Source organism: Chiloscyllium plagiosum, unplaced genomic scaffold, assembly GCF_037043375.1.
Source record: "Chiloscyllium plagiosum isolate Xiang-an unplaced genomic scaffold, Cpla_swu_hap1 HiC_scaffold_16, whole genome shotgun sequence".
In the NCBI taxonomy this organism is placed as follows: Eukaryota; Metazoa; Chordata; class Chondrichthyes; order Orectolobiformes; family Hemiscylliidae; genus Chiloscyllium; species Chiloscyllium plagiosum.
In genome coordinates this window covers 39,491,913-39,506,789 of record NW_028270154.1, presented here as the reverse complement: position 1 = coordinate 39,506,789, position 14,877 = coordinate 39,491,913, and the positions used below count along the sequence as shown (strand labels likewise).

The 14,877-nt window shown below is 37.2% G+C and overlaps 1 protein-coding gene across 4 annotated transcripts in view; it reads left to right on the top strand.

Moving 5' to 3' along the window:
* LOC122556612 (polypeptide N-acetylgalactosaminyltransferase 10-like) overlaps positions 1-13,820 on the top strand; it is a 106,685-nt gene extending 92,865 nt beyond the window's left edge. For 3 of the 4 annotated variants that reach the window (XM_087995303.1, XM_043703513.2, XM_043703515.2), the window contains 3 exons: positions 2,074-2,190; positions 5,436-5,585; positions 11,894-13,820. In XM_087995303.1, coding sequence (XP_087851429.1) covers positions 2,074-2,190; positions 5,436-5,585; positions 11,894-12,058 — 432 coding nt within the window. In that variant the 3' untranslated portion in view covers positions 12,059-13,820. Of the gene's footprint in view, positions 1-2,073; positions 2,191-5,435; positions 5,586-8,208; positions 9,988-11,893 lie in introns of those variants that run through there. The other variant, XM_087995304.1, reaches the window with a different exon arrangement.
* Positions 13,821-14,877: the final 1,057 nt, after the last annotated feature.

The window sequence follows — 14,877 nt, the reverse complement described above, 5'->3', positions numbered from 1 at the left end:
TGCCTCTATTCTTTTTCCAAAATGCATGACCTCTCACTTTCCCACATTGTATTTCATGTCACTTCTTTGCCCACTCTCCTGACCTGTCTAAATCTTTTTGCAGCTTCCCCACCTCCTGAATACTACCTGCCTATCTTTGTATCATCTGCAAACTTAGACAGAATTCCCTCAGTTCCTTCATCCAGATCATTAATGTATAAAGTGAAAAGGTGTGGTCCCAACACTGAGTCTTGCGGAACACCACTAGTCACCGGCTTCCATTCTGAGAAGGATCCTTTTAGCCCCACTCTATGCTTTCTGTCAGACAGCCAATCTTCTATCTATACTAGTACCTTGCCTCTTCCACCTTGGGCCCTTATTCTTGCTCAGCCTCCTGTGTGGCTCTTTATCAAAGGCTTTCTGGAAGTCCAGATAAACAATACCTTTGGCCTAACCTGTTCATTACCTCCACAAAGAATTCAACAGATTTGCCAGGCATGACCTCCCCTTGTTGAAACCATGGAGTCGTGGAGTCATAGAGTCATACAGCACAGAAAGACACCCTTTAGTCCAATTCAACCTCACTGATCTAACATCCCAATCTGACCTAGTCCCAACTGCTAGCATTTTGCTCATATCCCTCTAAATCATCCTGTTCATATATCCATCCAAATGCCTTTCAAATGTTGTATTCTACCTGTTTCCACCACTTCCTTTGGCAGCTTATTTCACAAGTGCACACCCTTGGGTCCTTTTTAAATCTTTCCCCTCTCACCTTAAACCTAATGCCTTCTAGTTTTGGACTCACCCGCTCTAGGAAAAGACCTTGGCTATTCACCCCATCTATGCCCTTCATGATTTTATAAAACGCTGTAAGATCACTCGTCCGTCTCCAATGCTCCAGGGAACAAAGTCCCATCCTGTTCAGTCTCTCCCTATAGTTCAAATCATTCAACATTGGCATCATGCTTGTAAATCTTTTCGTACCCTCTCAAGTTTAACACAGCCTTCCTATAGAAGGGCAGCCAGAATTATATGTGGTATTCCAAAAGTGGTCTCACCAATGTCCTGTACAGCTGCAACATGACCTCCCACCTCTGACTCTCAATGCAATGACCAATGAAGGCAAACGTGCCATCTGCCATTCGTCAGCCCGCTGGCCCATCTGATCAAGGTCCCATTGTACTTTGAGATAACCTTTACTGTCCACTACATCACCTATTTTGGTGTCATCCACAAACTTACTAACCATGCCTCCTATATTCACACCCAAATCATTTATCTAAATAATAAAAAGTAGCACACCCAGCACTGATCCTTATGGCACATCACTAGTCACAGGCCTCCAGTCCGAAAAGCAACCCTCTATCACCATCCTCTGCCTCTTACCTTCAAGTTAATTTTGTATCCGATTGGCTTTGAGGGTTACGGGAGAAAGTGTGGTGGTAGAGGGCTGCTTTTCAGACTCATGGTATGTCACAGGGATCGGTGCTGCGTCCATTGCTTTTTGTCATTTATATTCTGGCAGCATTTGTGGAGAGAGAAACAGTGTTAATGTTTTGAGTCCAATATGACTTTTTGTAAAGGACTTAATTTCTTATTTTTGCTGATTTTTCTTGTTACTCAGCTAGCTGAGGACATGACAGATATTAAGAATCTTAAAATCTGTAAAGCAAATAGCTTATAGAAGAATCATAATATTAGCAAAGAAAGGGGGATAGGAAATGTTGAAATTGAATGTTAATAGTTTGAAATATTGAAATGGGACAGAATAATAATAGAAACTTTAATAGAATATAGTCAATGAAAGGGGTGGCGCTGGTGACTGAGTATCCTCATGTTGTCTTCCGTGCTGGTAGATGAGCAAAGGTAATAGTTACAGAGATGTGGAGGAGGTTAAGCTACTTTCAAAAGGAGATTTGAATCAATGTAATGCAGAATTGTCCATGGCCCTTTTTTTGTGCAAAGTTCAGAAACCAGAAATGTCCATGTCAAAAAAAAAATGCAAGCTTGAAAATTATTCTTGCGTTTCGTCACTTATTTGCAGCCATGAAAAGTAGATTTGTGGTTCATGTAAACAACTTTCTCCCCTAGATTCGTAATGTTCATATTGGATTGTGTGTGGACAGTAAACATGGGCCTTCTGGCTCACAGCTGAAATTAGATGTTTGTAACAAACATGGTGCAGATGGAGTCTGGTCCCATGAGCAGGTTAGTGAGCTGAAACAGTACTTTAATTTCAGTTAACAAACTAAGAACCAGATGGTTACAGTATGTTGCTGATATTCTTCTGTCCTACTTCTTCTGCTACTGTTTTCCTCTTCCATTAACTTTGTTCATTCTCTGTTGTGGGTGAGAGAGGGATAGTGGGTGGTATGATGTGATGTAGTGGGAAAGGAGCCACCAGCACTTGTAGGCTGCATTTAGGAACAGGAGTAGACCATTGAACCCCTGGAGTCTGCTCTGCCATTTAATTAGATCATTTCCTAATGTGTAGCCTAACTCCATATGCCTGCCTTCGGTCTATATCCCTTAATATCCTTGCTTAATAAAACTTTGTCTGTCTCAGATTTAAATTTAACGATTAAAGAACAAAGAATAGTGCAGCACAGGAATGGGCCATTTGGCCCACCAAGCCTGCGCTGACACATGATGCCTATCTAAATAAAAACCTTTTGCTTCTACGCAGTCCGTATCCCTCTATTGTCTGCTTGTTATGCATCTATTGAATTAGCATCAGTCATCGTTTGAAGAAGAGAGTTCCAAACCTCCATTACTCTTTGCATGTACAAGTACTTTCCAACATCTCAACTGAAAGCCTGACTTTAATTCTTAGATTATGAGCCCTGGTTCTTGAATCTTTAATCAGTGGAAATAGTTTATCATGATCTACCTTGTCTTTTCCTGTTAATATTCTGACAATCTTAATTAAGATCACCCTTTAACCTTCTATCATTCCAAAAATAAAGGCCAAATTTGTCTAATCTCTCCTCTTAAGTTAATCCCTAAAGTCTGTGTACCATCCCTGCAAATCTGTACTGAACTCCGTCCAGGGCCAAAACAAGCCTCCTGAGCTGTGATGCCCAGTTGTGTTCTCAGTACACTAGTGGGGTCAACCTAGAGTTTTTTATACAATTGCTACATGACATCTGCATATATACTCCAGCTCTTTAGGTATGAAGGCCAGCATTCATTAGCCGCCTTGACTATTTTCTGTCCCTATTCATGGCATAAAGAGCTATGCCCCTGAATCTCCAAAATCTCATTGAATATCCACAACATTTAACTATGCACCTTTTGAAAAACATACCCTGATCTATCCTTTATGAGTCCAAAATGGATAACGTCATACTTGTATTAAAATCTGCAACAGCTTTGCCCATTCACCCACTCTATCAAGTTTTTATTGTAATTTTATGCTGTCATCAACACTGTCTACAATACTGCTCAATTTTATATAGTCAGCAAAATTTAGATATTTGACCTTTTTATGCCATTATCCAAGTCGTTCATGAAAATTGTGACTAATTGAGGCTCCCACATAGACCCCTGGGGGACGCTGGGAGAAATTTTCATTGAGTCTTTTGTATGCATTAAGTCTCCATTTATTATTGCCATATCTAACATTGAAATCAAACAATGTTGCTAAATTAATCAGGTCTTTAATTGAGTTGAATGGCAAGATTTATTTTCATGTTGTTTCCCGCATGAACCTGATTGCTGCTTTGAAGTTGCGCATTCCCTGCCCGCGTTTCCAGCGTGCTGCCTCTTCCCCATTCCTTACTTGACTCTTGCCACATCCAGTCCTAAACGTTGTGTTCCCACTGAAGATCATGCCTGGTGCCAGAGTTCCGGGGTTAGGAAAATGTGAGACTCGATGGTGCAGAATTATTGAGCAGATGATGTTATAATCTTCCTTAAAATTCTCACAACACCAGGTTACATTCCAACAGGTTTATTTGAAAGCACTAGCTTTTGGAGGGCTACTTGATGAAGGACCAGCGCTCTGAAAGCTAGTGCTTCCAAATAAACCTGTTGGACTATAACCTGGTGTTGTGTGATTTTTAACTTTGTCCACCCCAGTCCAACACCGGCTCCTCCACATCAAAATCTTCCTTTAAAATACTCACATTGCTGCTTCACACTCTTCAATGCTTGCTATGAATAAGGGCTTTGAAGATGAATGATGACGGGGAGCAAGTTCAATAATCATTTTTAAAAAGCAGCATGGATCATAACAACCTTGCCTCAGCACTTCTGCACCATCGAAACTCTCTCTTTCATAACTCTGGAGCTCCTGTATTGAATCAAGATATTGAATGCAAACACATGTTTAGAAGTGCAAAACCGCAGGAAAGGGATGTTGGTAAGTGGATGTCTTTCCCAAAGGGAGAGAGAGATACAAGTTGGGGAAAGGGATTGACCATAAATTGAAAGGTCTAGGATGAGACTGCAAATCAAGGGGTCAGGGAAATGTAAGTTCTGCAGGAAGCAGGAGACTTGGTCAGAAGATTTGGTAGTGAGTAGGAGATACTGCGAGCAGAAAGTTTTTTTTTTGCTACATTGCTAAATTTTCTTTAACTTTAAAGGTAATTTCACTTACACATGTAAGAATTTAACAATATAAAGTATTTAAACTTACAGGGTATAATATTTTAATATTTTTCCCTATTGAGAAAGAGCTTCCAGAATCTAAGTATGGCTTGTATCCTTAAAGTCATGATTTGTGCAAATAACTGCCACAAGTGAAGACTTGTACAAATAGTCACTTGGTGGTACAAAACCTGGGAAATGTTGGAATGAAAAAAAAATACTGTTGAAGCTTTTAATCTTCTCATTGGGATTGTACACAAGAATACTAGATTTCAAAGGCAATGATAATCTGTTCTACATGAGAGACAGGGTGCTGACTGATTGAGGGTTTTGAGGACTACACAAGGGACAGTTAATCCAAAGCTTTGTTTAAAGTTTAAAAAAGGCAAGTCCGTTCCAAGTAATGTCATGGGAGATGCATCTTCAAGATGTGTTGACCAAGATTTCGTTTAATTGAAAAAGATACAATGCCAGTACAAATTCCAAAGGTCGTTTCTCTTGTAGTGGATTGGCTATTGCATATATGTAGATTCTAGCAAATGTAAATGAGCCACTTTGAGCCCAACTAATAAGCTAACATCATTCGTGTAATTGCTTGTATACTTGGGACTGCTGTGTAAGTACTACCCACTTCAGAATCCAATCTAATATTAGACACCAAGTTCTAAATTTTGTCAGCACAGGCTGGTTGAGTACTGTTGGTACTCGATATGTTGAGAATGTAAGGTCTATGTACCTGGAATCATGCCAGCACTGAATTCATGTAACGACATTACTCATTTGTATGGTCAGCAAGTTGTTGATGGAAAATGGTTGTTCTTCTGTATTACTATTTTCAAATTTGATTTTACTTCTCCCATCAGGTCTTTACATTGGGTTGGCGAGAAGATTTACGCCCTGGAGATCCCTTGCACACGAGAAAAGTTTGCTTTGATGCTGTCTCACATAATAGTCCAGTCACATTATTTGATTGTCATGGAATGCATGGAAACCAGCTATGGAAGTATAAAAAGGTGATATTAATATTTCATTAATATTTATAATGAAATTTTTCCAACATGTGTGGAATAAATTTAAGAGGTTAAATTTGCAGACAGGGAATCTTTTCTCCATATTGACGTGGAATATAACTTTGAACTGTCTATTAATCAATCACCTGTACTAAGTTTAGATCATTTAAATTGTACGAAAAAAATGAACAGTTTGAATATGAAGTTGAATCTCAAATTTTGTTAGTAATTCTACATGAAATGAAAATGTTATTGAATTACCTGAATTGATCTCGTATCTGTTAAGAGTACATCAGCCGCAATTCAAAGAGCCACATTTTCAAGTGTGTCATATATACCTGATTAATGCATAGTATTTTGTAACTACAACTAAAAAGTATATAACATATTTGAGGATGTAACTAAATGGATATACTTTGGGGAATCATGGAAATAGTTTACTTGGATTTTCAGAAGACATAATGTAAGTGACATGTAGGTACACAAGATTTGTATGCAGAGATTAGGGGTAATATAGTAACATGGATTGAGGATTTATTCTTGGAAAGAGAACAGGGAAGAAGTTAAATTGACATCTTAGGGGCTATTGTAAGTATTTGTGCTTGGGCCTTCCTTAAACATAATGGTACAAATCTTTTACAGGAGTTGGGAGATGTGTGTCAGTACACTGTAGAAGGCCTGACACACTGACACAATAAAATTTATGAGGAAGTTTAAATTCCTGATGATCCCCTGATATCCAACATCTGTCATGAATATCTAACCCTGAGCATAGCGTGGAGATTTGGACCAGTTATTTTGGAATTAGCTGCATACTTGCATTGGGAATGCTAGACAGTCCATTGTCTGGTTTAACTCTGTGACTTGTTTACATTCCTATTCATAGAGTATTGCTGGCTAGCCAGCATTTATTGTTCATCTTGAATTGCCTTGGAGAAGCATAAAAAATAGAAGCAGGATTAAGTCATTCAGCACTTCGAGCTTGCTCCATTGTTCAATATGATCATAGCTCATCCAACTCAGTACCATATTCTCCATTTCTGCTCATCCCCTTTGATCCCTTTCGGTCTAAGAACTATATCTAACTCCTTGAAAGCATTCAATGTTTTGAGTTGAACCACTTTGTATGGCAGAGAATTCCACAAACTCACCCTTCTCTGTGTGGAAAAAATTGCTCCTCCCCTCTGTCCTTGATGGCCTATTACATATCGTTAAACTATGATTCCTGGTTCTGGACTCCCCTATCATCAGAAATAACTGTCTTGCTTGTATTTTTTTCTCTGGGCCTATTAGAAAGTTATATATTTCTAAGAGACATCCCCTCCCAATCTTGTAATTTCCAGTGAATATAGTCCTAACTGTTTCAACTTCTCATCATACATCAGTCTTGTCATCTCAGAGCTCAGTCTGGGGTAAATTGGACTCCCTCCATATTCATAACATCTTTCCTCAGTTAAGGAAACAAAATGGTCCAAGTGTGATCTCATGAAGGCCCAGTACGTTGCAGCAAGACCTGCAAAAACTGCTTCACATCCTTTTGTCATGAAGGCCAAAATATCATTTGTTTTCTTCACTGCCTGCTTGTCTAATTACTTGCCAAATTTGTCCCTGATTTTGAAGTTTCTCATCTCCCTAAAGGCTTGACAACATTCCACAATGTTGGTGCCCGGAATTGCAAACTTCAATCTATTTGAAACTTGGCCTAAATTTTTCCATTAAATATATCACTCCATATTCATCTGCGTTAAATGTAATCTGCCACATGTTCACTGATAATACCACCTTGCTTTTCAGGTCTCTCACTATCCTTTTTATGAGAAACCCTATTGTAATATGTCATGGATTCCAGAACAGACAGGCATGTACCTTAACTCAGTTATATGATATTGGTCTCTCTTTCAATCATTCTCGATCTGTAATAGGGTTGAAATAATATCTTCAGTTAGTCAGCTAATTGCATGTAATGTGTGTAACATCAGTTAGCACAGGATCCAGACTGTGTGCATGTCTGTGGTGTTGTAGCCATGTACATTGTTAGTGCTGTTAATATACTTCAAGACATCTGTCTCAACATGAACCTGATCTCTGGCATATGTGTTGTGGGCTAAAAATCCTAAAAAACATAATACGGTGGTTGTAAATGGTACTAAAAGCTAGTTGTGACAACTAATTAGTGGCAGTAAGTGGTCGCTAAAAGCTGAAGAAGTGACAGTAATGTGGAAGCTGTGAAAAGTCTTTTTCACTCAGCCATCAATCTGAGTTCACGGCTGAACTTACTATAATCAATCCTAAAAACTCCAATCCTGTACTAAAGTGCAATGAGTACCCCTCTCTCATTCTCTTTAAAGAAAAAGTGAATTTACAAAGGTCCCAGCACGTGGGATTCTTACACAGGCATGGTCTGCAGTGATTCATGAAGGCAAGTCACCATCTTCTCAAGGGCAATTAGGGTTGGAGAGCAATAAATGCTGGCCCAGCCAGACACCCATGTCCCACGAGGGAATTTTAAAAATCTCCAATTCCCATCCTGTTAATCTAATATGTTAGATTAATTCTTACCTGGATTTCCACTCGGCAGTCACTGAATTCTTACATTGAACAAAGATTGATATTCTTTTTATTCTAGACGCTGATTACAAGCCATTAATAATGAAATAATACCACAGCAGAGAAGCACATATTACATATCTGGAACAGATAGGTTTGGATTTTACACAGCCATTCTACATTCATCTACTGGGAAGTGCCCACTGGAACTGCATAAAAATTCTGTCTTGGCCTTATGTTATTTTCTAATCCTGCTACTGACAATCAGTCAAGTAAACAACTGCACATGCAAACTCTCAAATTACCACTGAGTGGTGCAATTTACCTGTATGGCAGTTGTGTTTAGAACTGGACCATCAACCTGAGTGTGCCTTTCCTTAATTTTCAGAGATACGTAGTTCATGGATCTATCCTGTATAAACTCTTAATACGTATAAGCTGTTTTTTAAATAAAACTCTTTCCATCTAACACGCCATTATAGACATTTGCGTTTTGTCCAATAGCAATGATGAATGAAGACCATCCAAAGTCATTTTGTATGAAGCATTACTTTACCATGGAGGAAGTTTTGCTTATGTTAATGTTAACTTATGTTAATTTTTAGATTAGGAGCAAATTGAGATAATTGTATGCACCTCCCAAGTTAGTGATTTTCCAAATTAAAATTCAGTTTGCACATTAGCAACAAAATAAATGCTTGGCTATTATAACGAAGATGTCAAGAATAGCTATCTTTATTACATTAATGTTTACCTTAAACCTAAAATATATGCTGGTTGTTCTGCTATAATACACGTTTCATTAACGCAAATTCAATTATAATGCAATTGATGAATTGGGGGTACTGTTTCTAAAGCATGAACTTTTAAAACGTGTGTTGGCTGTAACACTATTACATTGCCAAAACTTTAAGTGCTGTTTCTAAAGTGCGATTTTTCTATAATGCGGTGTTGCACAAGAACACAACCATCACATTATAGAAGAACTACCTGTATAACTAAAACTACAAATCGATTTCAACCATAAAAACATTTATTCTCTGCCTATTGTTCCTTTCTCTTATCTTTAACATCATCAATTCTAAACTTGTTCTTGTTCTAAGAAGAAATGAATTTCAAAAATTTCTTTTACATTTTTCTTCCTCATTCTACTCCATCTTTTCGTTATGAGGGCACTTTTGGTTGAAAACCAGTTCGAATGATCCTATTTGAAACAATTAATGCAAATGGTATGAGTTGACATAACATTAATATAACATTTTTAACATGTATAAATTCACAAAATCAATCATGGCTGCTCCAGCTGAGTTATTTACATTGGTAGCCTCAAGACAGGTTTTTTTTCTGCTAAAGTTTTAGATTTGATTGATTTGGGGGCTTGTGCCAACGTTATGAGAGTTTCTTGAAAGACTAATCCAGCAACAGAGTGATTTTGCCAGTAAGAAAGGTATTTGTGAGTATGATCATGTCCCAGTAGCAGAATTGCAGATGACAGTAATTGGTAACTTTATGGACTGGCACCATTTACGATTGCTTCCAGCTCAGGATCCACATTTGATTCAGTGAAGAGTGTGGGAAGGCATGCCAGGCATACCAAAAAATGAAATGTCAACCTAGTGAAGCTACCACACTAGACTGCTGGCATGCTAAACAGTGGAAGCAGTATGTGGTCAACAAAACTAAACAATCGCACAACCAACTGATCAGAACTAAGTTGTGCACTCCTGCAGAGTAATTGTCTGACATTTCTCCAGCAGCCATTGCTTTGGTTCTTTTGAGCAACACACTTTCTTGCAAACTGCTTCAGCTTCTTGTGGTTACAGCACTGCTTTCATCACACTGGACTTCTTTCAAATGGTGTCTTTTGCAAGATTTACATCCTGTATATTGCCCCTGATCTTTCTGCTCAGTCCTCTGTGTGTGTGTGTGTGTGTGTGTGTGTTATATATATGTGTATATATATATATATCTCACTTTTCTCCATTACTTTGGTCCTGTCAGGCCTGAGCTGCCTTTCAATATAGTGCAATGTCTGATCACATTAATCCTCCCCAGCTAATATTTGACAACTTGAGCTTCACTGCACTTGCATAGCTTTCTTAAGAATAAGTTTATCTTTTGTCAGCAGATGTGCTTTCATGACAAGTACTCTTATAACTAAAATAATCCTATTTCTGATGAGATCAAGCTTTCATTGTTCAAACTGTTAATTTTCAGTTAGGCATTTAAGACAGTAAAAATAAATTAATATTTCTCTCTTCCCGAACTCTTATTTTAAACACATGCTTTTAATAAATAACATTAGCAGAGATCTCAAAATGGGTCTTTAAAGCCTTCAACATTTCTCCAGTCTGACTTTTCTGCTCAGTCAGGTCTAGAGTGTATTACACTTTTCCCAGCATTGTTAACAAAGTTGTAACTTCTAATTGTACAAGTTTTTTTGTTTAACATACTGGCTATTTAATACCTTCCAGTCTCAATGGTAAAATTCCAAGTCTGTTTCAAATCACCCTTTATCTCCACAGGAGCAAGGATGAGAAAATTCAAAGCCTTACTGACTCACCCAGTGGTATAAAGTTGCAGACTAGAGATTTTTAGTTGTATTCTGCTTCTTACAGTACCAAGCTCTGTTACTGTACTTACAATCTACATTAATTTCAGTTGCAAACTGCTGATAGCATGTTCTGTACTCTGGCTATCATGGCTTGTGTCTCCATGCCCTGACACAGTATAGGAATGATACCAGAAGTCACATGAAAATGGCAATTCGTGTGCCATCTACAATGTACATGTTTCTCCAAATGAATCACTTTCCCTGGAATGAATTCCTTTTGGAAGTTTCCACTAATTGTAACCGATTCCATGCTTATAAGGAAGTGCTAAAAATTAGCGTACAAAATATTTTTGTTTCGTATTAAAAATCAGAAACAAAAATGGAAAACACTGGACAGTCTGTTTCCATTGTTCTACATTGAACAGGTCAGGCAGCATCTGTGGAGAGTGGGGAGGAAATAAAGTGAACATTTCAATTTAATTAAATCTTTCATAAATTAAACTGATTCCCTTGAGTACAAAGATTTTACTAAGCATGTTTTGGAAACATTTGAATTTAATTTTCTTAAAGATTGGATATTGTACCCCAATGGAACTTTGTATATTTGTAAAAGCCATTTTCAGTCATTTTAACTTACTCACGGTGAACTGTTTATTAAAAATGCTTCTGTCTCCGTTTTCAGATGTGTTAACCAAACTGCACTGAAACTATACCTTTTGAAATCATCGTTTTAAGTACTTTTAAAACTGCTTTCTGATGTTATGGTTCATAAATATTTTGCATGTGAGTTTGAATAGCTAATTGTTTTAGCAGGTGAATGGAAGTTGAAGAAAGCAAAAAGAATCTTAGAATTTATGTCCACAGTGGACAATTTTAGCTGATGACCTGTTCGGTGTTGCCATCATTTCTAATTTTTTTAGTTATGATCTCCTCAAACATTTTCTTCTCTCCAGGAGGTGCAATACAATTGTTTTGTACTCAGTCGTATCTTAGACTAACCTCGAGGCAAGTTCACACTCCAGCAAAATTTACAGAATAATGTTCAGGAATAAGAACTGTAGATTGGTGGTTTCATTCTCCCCTCATAGGCTATGGAATTTTTATTTGTCTTAAGCAAAATAGCTTAATCACGTTAGCAAGAGGTAATGTACAAATAATAGATTTTATCATGCTGATACCAAAACCATTTATCATCTGTTTTATTTTCCAGGATAAGACTCTATACCATCCAGTCAGCAATAGCTGTTTGGACTGCAGTGCCACGGATAAAAATATTTTTATGAATCTCTGTAACCCCTCATCTCCTACACAACAGTGGTTATTTGAAAATATAAATACAACAGTTTTGGAAAAAATGAACATCAGAAACTTGTAGTGGCTTGTATTTAAAGCATTGAGATGTAATCATTTTTACTGAGGGTGGTTTTTAATGGATGTTTTTATAGCTATATCCAGGGTTTTTTTTATTATTATGGTATTTTGAAAGGTTTTATCTCAGGACTGATCAGGTATAAGCAGGTGTGTGTTAATGATGTCATCAAGTGCTCTTGCAGTGCACCAGTGCTTGTATGCTGAAGTAATAAAACTTGAGCTACTTCTTTAGTGCCTTGACCGGTGAAAGGCAGAGAGTACCCACATCACTATGGTTCTTACAACATCTGGGCAATTAGCCATCTTTCTTTTTGCCAATTCATTTTCTAATTTGACTAAAGAAAAAGAAGGATTTACATTTGTATAGCATTTTTCACAATCTCTGGATGTCTCAAAGCGCTTTACAGCCAATGAAGTACTTGCAAAATGTAGTCGCGTTTGTCATGTAGGAAATTAAATTATTTTTAATCAACTTGTTCAGACATGCTATGACATCCCTTTGGGATAGGTGAGACTTGAACTTTTAATCTCGCTAAATTCCTGCAAACAATTATTTAAGTTAGCTGATTTAATCGCACTTTAAGGGGATCCAAGCAGTGAAAATAACAATTAAAAGTGACTGCAATGTTTTCCAAACTGGCTAAGTATCCATGTTATATAAAGCTCTGTTTTCCCCAGTGGAGTCTGCTGCTGTTTCAAAGTTCCTTGACAAAAAAGAAAGAAACTACAATAATTTATTTACAATTTAATTAGCCTAATTACGGGAGTTACCTTCAGAAGAATTCAATTAAAATAAAATGGAACAGCATAAAATGTGCTGTGGTGCTTACATGACTGCATATTTTCTGGTTTTATAAATCAAGTTATGTTTGTATGTTTCTCATGTTGACACCAGTATTACATTTTACTGTGGGATTCAGAGTTTACTAGTCTGTCTTATTTTGCACTTTAAGATGACACTGTCTACATGTGACCAACCTTGGTTCACGTTTATTAGAAAAGACCTGATTTAGGAACGTGTAAGGACCTGCATTCAAGTAACTTTATGCAACGCCTGTAACAAAATTTGAATGCCCTCAGAAATGTTGCTTAAGTCTTTTGTTTGAACTGGTAATCTTTGAGCAAGAATTAAGCACAGTTTTTTGTTTACAAAAAAACTTGATCAGCTATGGGGAGTATTTAAAAGTTTGCTCATTATTTATGTCTATGCAGAAGATAACTTTCAACCACCATACAAGATGATCAGGTGTTTTCCAGGATTACAAGGAGGATATAATTATAGGAATTACATGATTTATGAGTCAACCATTTTTTTCCATAGTGAGTGATCTTACACAGAAATAACTTTTATGAAATACTTAGTTCACATATGATGGAATTCAAGGCTCTTTATAGAAACATACATTACGTCTTACATAAATTCAAGCAGAGAAATGCACTACCGAGCCCAGTAGGTTCAGACCAGTGTTTACTCTGCACCAAAATTTGTACCCATCATACTTCGTCTTATTCTAACAACATGTCCAAATCTCTTCTCTCATGCGTACCTATATAGCTTCCCCTGAAATGCAATTCAACTAAATGTGTCAACTGTTCCATGTATGTTGCAAGTTCTACATTCTTAGCACTCTTGGCTAAAGACGTTTTTTTTTAATTCCTTATTAGATTTTTCAGTTACTGACTTTTATTAATGGGCTAGGAGAAAGTGAGGACTGCAGATGCTGGAGATCAGAACTGAAAATGTATTGCTGGAAAAGCGCAGCAGGTCAGGCAGCATCCAAGGAGCAGGAGAATCGACCGTTTCAGGCATGAGCCCTTCTTCCTCAGGGCTCATGCCCGAAATGTCGATTCTCCTGTTCCTTGGATGCTGCCTGACCTGCTGCGCTTTTCCAGCAACACATTTTCAGCTTTAATTAATGGGCCCAAATTTTGGATTTTCCCAGAAGCAGAATTTATTTTATTTTCTGAATTATTGAAGGAAGCACTGCTCGGAGTTAAATATTAAGCTATTCTCTAGTTTCCGCTTTTATAAATTTTAAAGGTTTGTAGATACTTCAAACAGTCCATTTGTATAAGCATAACTTGGGTAAACATTTTCATTCTAGTTTTGGTCTGTTGTTTGGAATGCCTTTTGAAAATCAATAATATCACATGGATCAAACATGTATGCAAGATATCTGACTTGAGAATTTGGTGCTGGAAAAGCACAGCAGGTCAGGCAGCATCCGAGGAGCAGGAGAATGGTCTAAGTATATCAGTCAGCCTCATTAACATGTACCAATACAAAGAGAATGCAATCATTATATGTGTAAGAAAATGTGTATTTGAATTGGGCTGTTGGTAACCTTGTTACTTTTTAATTACTTAAGATGATGTGTGTATAACTGCAGAATATATTCTGACAAAATATTTTTAAAATCAATGTTAGAATTACAAAGTGCTTTTCTGTTCAAATATACGTTTCTCAAATTGAAAGTCCACTGACTCGTAAACAGCTTGTGTAAATACTTTCTGGTATTTTCCATTGAGAATTTTTCTTTGCATGAATTTTTTCATTGTAAACATTTGAGGAAATTGGCATAAATTGTACTATTAAATGAAACATGGCTCTTCAGTTTCAACATTTGTTAGTCTTTGAAATTACTTTATAAAATCACTACTGTTTTGTAACATTTACACATGGGTTGTTGGTAATGGTTATGATAATGTTGCATAACTTTAGATGCTGGAATCATTTGACATGTCCCTCAGATTTGGCTCAGCCAAAGAAAGGCATACATGCTTGTAGGTTGTGTTCACTATCCTTTTGAGTAGTGCTCTAAG